The sequence below is a fragment of the Sminthopsis crassicaudata genome, chromosome 5, assembly GCF_048593235.1.
Source record: "Sminthopsis crassicaudata isolate SCR6 chromosome 5, ASM4859323v1, whole genome shotgun sequence".
NCBI lineage: Eukaryota > Metazoa > Chordata > Mammalia > Dasyuromorphia > Dasyuridae > Sminthopsis > Sminthopsis crassicaudata.
This window is the reverse complement of record NC_133621.1, coordinates 88,867,466-88,875,389: the sequence shown is the minus strand read 5'-3', so window position 1 is coordinate 88,875,389 and position 7,924 is coordinate 88,867,466. Positions and strand designations below refer to the sequence as shown.

The following is a 7,924-nucleotide window of genomic DNA, read 5'->3' as shown; positions in this document are numbered from 1 at the left end:
GATCTGAGAATTATCAGCATAGAAATGATAATTGAATCCACAGAAGCTGATAAGATCACCAATTTAAATAGTTAATAGTCAAAAACATTTTTTAAGCAACTCCTCTATGCTAGTATACTAGTATACTAGTAGTATATGCTAGTACCAAGTATTGGAGAAAAAGAGAGTTTCTATCCTCAAGGATAAGTACTGGCTTTTTATGGAATTGAAATCTAGCATAGCAAGTGGTGGGAAATGGAAAGGTTGCTAGAATATAAAGAGGTTTTGGGAGGAGAGTTTTACTCTGCCCTCCTGCCCTATAGAGGATTGAGAACCAAAGCTAATGCAGTTTCCATGATGATGAGATTTTTGGTGATGAGCATCCTAGAGCATCCATGTTGGAGGAATTAAAACAAGCAATGAAATTGATACATATAAAAGACTGATACATAAGCTCCCAAGCTCATTTTGTGTTTAAAAGCCCTGAGGCACAGCAAATATTTTCCTGTTTTACAGATGAGACAGAACTGTGTCTAGAGATTATATCTTCTTTACTCCCAACTATTCTTTCTGTTATGCCATATGGATAATCCTTCCTTGAATAGCTTGTCTTCAAAGATTTCAGATAGTATCCCAATAACTATTACTTGCTTCCCTGATGGTCTCTAAGAATAGTTGCTTCCAAAAGTTTCACTACTTAGCACTCAATTAGGCTAAAAGATATCTATATATAGATACTACAAAAAAAAAGTATCTACAGATCTTATAAGACAAGTGATTTTGTGTGTGTGTGTGTGTGTGTGTGTGTGTATACACATAGGGCCATATGTATACAAATATATATATAAACGTGTATATGTACACACACACACACACATGACTTATAAAACATTTTACAAATCTTATTTTATCCTCACAACTTTCCTGAAACTAATTGTTATTACTCCCATTTTATAGATGAATAAACCAAAGTACATAGTTTAAGTGACTTGGTCACTGAAAGATATTGTTTAAAGCCAGATGGGAACTAACTCATTCTTTCTTTCATCATACTGACCTAAATGACAAATAACAACTCATCTCCCATGAACAATAAAATTTCCTCCAACTATTATTTATTTATATAAAATGTTTTATAATTGTATTATGTCTTGAAAGTGCACTATTGGGGTTAATTCATACATTTTGTAGATATCTTGGACTATTTCTGCATGATTTCATTAGTGGTATGCAGAAATAATGATGACTTTTATAATTTTAATAGCCTGTTAACTTTAATGATGCTATTGTCTCAATTAGTTTCTTTACTGATGCTCTGGAGTTTTCAAAGAAAACTATAATATTGTTTAAGAGGGATTTTTTTTGGCCAATGTTTGTAACTTTAATTTCTTTATCCCTTTAAGAACTGCTGCAAGAAACTAGCATATGGGTAGAGTAAAGGCAGCAACCCAGTTGCTTTCCCAATATTCCCTTTCAAATAATTTAAAAATAACTCCTCAAATAAAATTTTGGAACAAAGCCAAAAAGAGATGAGAATGAGACATTTTTCCAGAGTGAAACAACATGATCAGCAGGAAGAGATATGTGACCCTACGGTGGGCACCCACTCAGAAACACCAGCAGTGGACCTTGGAGGGGGCTACAACAGTGGCAGAAGATCACTGTACAGTAACAGCATGTTGTAATGAAGGTCAACTGTGAAAGACCTGGCTCCTCTGAACAATACAATGATGTTATCCATCTCCAGAGGGAAAACTGATAAACTCTTGAGAGCAAAGTGAGGAAAAAATTTTTTGCTTTTATTGTTGTTGTATCAGTAATATGGAAATATGTGCATGAGTATTACATGTATAATTGATATCATTTGCATGCCTTCTTAGTGGGTAGAGGAAATGTGAACGGGAGGGAGAGAATTTGGAACTCAATATTTAAAAAAAAAAATACTAAAAATAAACAATAAATTATTAAAGGGGAAATAAAAAGAAATCATCTTATTTCACCCTTGTGCTCATATCAGAGTTTTGTATTTCATTTTTATAGATACTGGCTCTTGCTTCTAAATGCTTTTTGATCATGTTAAAGAAGTGACCTTCCATGCCAATCCATTTTAGATTAATGTATATGAGTGCTATATTTTGTCAAAGACTTTTTCTTACATGTACTGATACAAGTATGTGGTTTTAAAAAATGGTTATGCTAGTTATTTACTTAATTGCGAACTATCCCTCTTCTGTCTTGTTTACTGTAGGGAGAAAATAGGCATATGAATATAGCCTGATACCATGAAAATATTTATTTTTTGCATTAATATTCCATAGTGACTAATTTTTTAGTGATCATTCTCTACTTTAATCCCTGTTTGGTTTAGTTAACAAATCCATTATTTCTCTCATAAAGTTTTTTTGTCTTCCTTCTAAATTATTAAGAATGATTTTCACAACCAAAATTAAATAAAGTTTAAACATTTGACACAATTAAGATAACCAAGCATATCACTTATTAACCAAGGGTTGGGAAGGGCAGAATTACCTTATGTTATTCAAATCAAATTGTTTTCTTTAACCAGAGTTGGCTCTTTTCTACTCTTGCATATTAACTCTTAAGTTACCATTAGTACAATTTTCAATTAATTTCAATACAATTTTTGACTAAACATGTCTCATTTCCTCACATAACAAACATTTATTATGACTTCAAGTCATCGATAGTTGTATTGATACTAGTAGTTATACAACCTATGATAATTTGTAAGTTAACAGAAAAGTTCATCTTATCACTAATTCCTGAAGAATAAGACATAAATTTGTGGTACAATGCCATATAATAGCGGCTTAATAAAATTGCTTTATCTATCTAAACAATGCCTAAATGGCAGAAATGGAAAAATCTTATGACATGTTCAAAGCCAAAATTATAATAATACAAAATCTAAAGGTAAAATAAAGCCTTTAGGTCTAATCTTATTGCTAAGGGATGGTCTAAGTATGTTTAAAATCACAATTCCCTCTGTGTTTCTGATCCTACATGAACTACAACAAGTACTTCAATTATCCTAAAAAGAGCACCAGAGCTCAGGTTAGTCTTGATTAATCTACAGTTTTTGAAAAGACCAGTAGAATATGCTCTTTTAGAATTGGGTCAATTGTTATTGTTATTGTTAACTTGTTAACAGCAGTAACAAGATAAAAAGTAAATATCACATGGGGTACCTTTTATAACTATGGTTATAGTATATGTACTTAAAAATAAATTACACAGTATAGTAAGGACCTGAATCTACTTTCTATCATAGTAGAACTGAATCTACTGGTCTTACTTTACTTACTTACTTAAAATAGATATTTTAAGCATCCCTTTATCTGTATGGTATTCTAAGCATAACAAAGCAAGTAGGCAGCTGATTAATATCATTTGTTATATAACAATGCTATTTAAAGTACATATATACAAATGGTTTCATTTCAATATTTTATAAATTTATACTTTTCTAAAAGAATAAAAGATTGTGGTTACTTAATTAAACATCCAAAGATATGATACAAAAGTATAAAATCTTTTATTTAAACTGAAATACACTTTTTTTTGCACAGATTTTAATCAACATCAAAGCACTGACATTAAGTTATTTAGCCCATGATAACCTAAGAATATAAAAATGTATTTCCTTATACCTGAAATTCATGATTATTTAAGAATCACTGCAATTTATGTAGAAAAATTGATGTTAACTTTTTTAGTCTTTAAAATTCAGAAAAGTTGATATATCATCAAAGGATTTTCATATAGATTAACAAAAATGAATTCCACTTTCTCTAATACTAAATAAACGCTTTATTAGATTGTTGCTTTTTAGATGACACGACACTATTGAAAACATTTGGTTGTTGCTTTCAGAATTATCATGTCTGGAAAAAAATATTCTATGGTTTACCATTTGTTGCCATGACTTACAAAGATAGGGTCTATAGTCTATATCTACTTCTTCATAAGAAAGTTTTAAGGAAGATGATCTTTCTGTTGAATTTGAACTTTTTTGCATTATAGTTTGTGTTGTTGCAAAGAGAACCAAGTGATATTCTTTTACAAGCTTCTCCATGAATTTTGAACATTTTTTCAGAGTAACTTCTTGTAAGTGAAGGCTTTCTCCTCCATTGACCCGGTCTATCCAATAGAAGGCTGATAAACTATCTAAAATGAAAAGGCAGAGGGATGGGTGGCTACAAAACATAGTTTCCAGTGAGTAAAGGGTGATAAGTAATTGATTACTGCTGCTGCAATTTACGAGAAAAAATCTTCCAAGACAATGTTTTATTATATCTTCTGTGCTTTGGGACAGTCTATGTTCAAGAATTGTAACTAGCCGAAGCATATCAAAGTGGTAGTCTGTGTCAATAAATAAGACTTCGACTTCTAATCCACCTTCTGATTTTGGAAGGATACATCTTGCAGTCAGATGATAGAGCATTTCTGTTTTTCCTGTTCCTTCTGGACCATGGAATTCAAGTATATCACCTGTAAAAAATGAAGAAATGCTAATTGGAATATAGTAGTCAGAGCTGTAGTTGATGAAAAAATTCAGACAATGATTAAAATATACTTTTTTGCCTATTTTTTTTTTTAAAGGAGGCTTCTTGGACCATGAGAAAAAATACTTACATTTTGTCAAAATTATAAGTGAAACTTATCAGCAAGAACTAAAAAAGGAATAAATAACAACCAAATGAGAACAAATTAGTTATCAATTATCCTCAAGCAGATTAAAAGCATTTCAGTTTATTTTTGGTCAATTCTATTTTAAAATTCTTTGCTGAAAACATCATACAACTTATTATAAAAGTCTTTGTGTTGATTCTTAATCTTGCTCTTTCTTCCTTGGCCTCCTGGAGTCTTTTCTTTTTCTTTTTTTAATTATAGCTTTTTATTTACAAGATATATGCATGGGTAATTTTTCAGCATTGACAGTTGCAAAACCTTTTATTCCAACTTTTCCCTTTCTTCCTCCTACCCTCCTCCCCCAGATAGCAGGTTGACCAATACATGTTAAATATGTTAAAGTATAAGTTAAATACAATATATGTATACATGTCCATAGTTATTTTGCTGTACAAAAAGAATTGTACTTTGAAATAGTATGCAATTAGCCTGTGAAGAAATAAAAAATGCAGACAGACAAAAATAGAGGGATTGGGAATTCTATGTAGTGGTTCATATTCATCTCCCAGAGTTCTTTCACTGAGTGTAGCTGGTTCAATTCATTACTGCTCTATTGGAACTGATTTGGTTCATCTCATTGTTGAAGATGGCCACTTCCATCAGAATTGATCATCATATAGTATCGTTGTTGAAGTATATAATGTATAAAGTATATAATGATCTCCTGGTCCTCTTCATTTCACTCAGTATCAGTTCATGTAAGTAAGGTAAACCTTCTTTGAAAAGCATGAGTTCAGATAAAATCAATACCTTCTTCAATTTAAGAGGTGAAGGCAACTATCTAGGTGCAGGCTGTTTTGTACTGAAAAACTTATATGGCAAAAACATATCTACTAAACTACCCCTTCTCCTATTTCTTTGCATTTAAATAAAAGTCCTTAATTTACATATATTTAGTGTCTCTGGTCTGTGTTACTGTCCTTTTTATTCTCTTTATGTCTCTTACTAAAATGACAATTATATGTTGTTCTCGGGTCTTAGACAAGCCAGAATGAAAAACGACAGCATGTACTCAGAGTACACATATTAATTCCTAAAATATATGACACCATCATATAAAAGTAAGTTTTCAGAATCAACATAACAAATACAATTTTTTGAGACTGTTACTGTTTTGATCATTTATATCTCTGTTCCATTTTGCAAGCATAAAAAAAATAAGAATTGACAGAATTTCAATTGAGGTTACCATTTTGATAACTTCCTAGTTAATAGTTAAAAAAAATAAAACCAAATGAAGAAATTTTTATGCATAATAGAATAAGCTCTACCTGAAAGGACCCCAAGCTTCTTTGCTAATTCCCCTAAAAGATAAGAATTAGAGAGTTCATTCAACAAAACTTTATTAAGCAGCTAAACTGTGCTAGTACTGCCAAATAGTATGAAAAATAAAGACAGAAACAAAAATAGCCCCTGCCCCCAGGAAGCTTATGTGCTATTACTTATTTAATTTCTAGGAAGGGGGGGGGAGTTACATTGAATATATCCAATACATTGAAATATAATCATGACAACTTTAACATGATAATGACTAGTAGCTCCATTACTAAGATAGCCTTCAATTTGACAAAGTATTGGATTAAAAGAATAAAGAAAACCTGGGTTCTAATCTTGGCTGTATCACTTCTATGTGATCATATCAAAGTCAATAAACTCAGATCTTTAATTTCTCATGGAAAGATGCTGGAGCTCCTAGCTGTGAAACCCTGGGCAAGTCACTTAACCCCAACCTCAGGGAAAAAAAAAAAAAAAAAAAAAGATGCTGGAGCTGACTATATGGTTTCTAATGCTGTTTAACTATAGACTGAGAAGATACTAAAGAATTTATGTAAAGAAAATTTTTGATCAAATGTAAATAATATCAAAACTACAAAAGTTTATTTTAAACAATTTTTGTTCATTTGAAGTGTCTACTGTCTTTACTAGCGTAAAAGAACAAGCATTTTTTTAGTGCCTCTATGTACCAGGCAATATGCTTAAGCATTTTACAAATTTTATCTTATTTGATCCTCACAACAACCCTGGAAAGTAAATGCTATCAAAATGTTTGTGGCAGCCCCCTTTATAGTGGCCAGAAACTGGAAACTGAGTGGATACCCATCAATTGGAGAATAGATGAATAAATTGTGGTATATGAATATTATGGAATATTATTGTTCTGTAAAAAATGACCAACAGGATGATTTCAGAAAAGCCTGGAGAGACTTAGATGAATTGATACTGAGTGAAATGAGCAGGACCAGGAGATCATTATATACTTCAACAACAATACTGTATGATGATCAATTCTGATGGAAGTGGCCATCTTCAACAATGAGATGAACCAAATCAGTTCCAATAGAGCAGTAATGAACTGAACCAGCTACACTCAGCAAAAGAACTCTGGGAGATGACTATGAACCACTACACAGAATTCCCAATACCCCTATTTTTGTCCACTTGCATTTTTTATTTCCTTCACAGGCTAATTGTACATTATTTCAAAGTCCGATTCTTTCTGTACAGCAAAATAATTGTTTGGACATGTATACATATTTTGTATTTAATTTATACTTATATATACTTATACATATGTAACATGTATTGGTCAACCTGCCATCTGGGGGAGGGGGGTGGGGAGGAGGGGAAAAACTGTAACAAAAGGCTTGGCAATTGTCAATGCTGTAAAATTACCCATGCATATATCTTGTAAATAAAAAGCTATAATAAAAAAAAATAAAAATGAAGAAACTGAGAGAAATAAATAAAAAAAAAAAAAAAAGAAAGAAAGAAAGTAAATGCTATCATTATTCCCATTTTACAGCTGAAGACACTGAGGCAGACAAGTTATTTCTGCATTATTTCTTATCAAGGCACTTCTTCTGACCACACAGTCCAGAGTATTGTTCACTCAAAGAACAATAAACACAAAAGAACTTTTAGAATTAGAAGGCGTATCACATGTGGCTGATGTTTTCATCCTGATTCAGCTGAAACAAGTTTCCCCTCCCCATTTTTTCAATTATACAAACAGAGATAAATAAACCTGAAGTTTTTAAACAACTAAAATCAGAAGCTACAGTATCATGGATTTTCATGAACAAGTCCAAGAGATTCTGAAGGGGAAAAAAAAGTTGTAATGGGGATTGAGGATCCAAGGCAAATCCATTCACTCTGATGTCTACAAACTTTTCACATGATGTATAAATTAAGATGAAGTGGATAACCACTAGGGACTGGTTAAAATTAAACA

At 31.6% G+C, this 7,924-nt stretch overlaps 1 protein-coding gene across 1 annotated transcript in view; it reads right to left on the bottom strand.

Moving 5' to 3' along the window:
* Window positions 1-3,512: 3,512 nt before the first annotated feature.
* XRCC2 (X-ray repair cross complementing 2) overlaps window positions 3,513-7,924 on the bottom strand; it is a 38,034-nt gene continuing 33,622 nt past the window's right edge. The window contains exon 3 of the mRNA XM_074267411.1: window positions 3,513-4,491. Within this exon, the coding sequence (XP_074123512.1) occupies window positions 3,767-4,491 (725 nt within the window). The 3' untranslated portion in view covers window positions 3,513-3,766. The remainder of the gene's footprint in view (window positions 4,492-7,924) is intronic.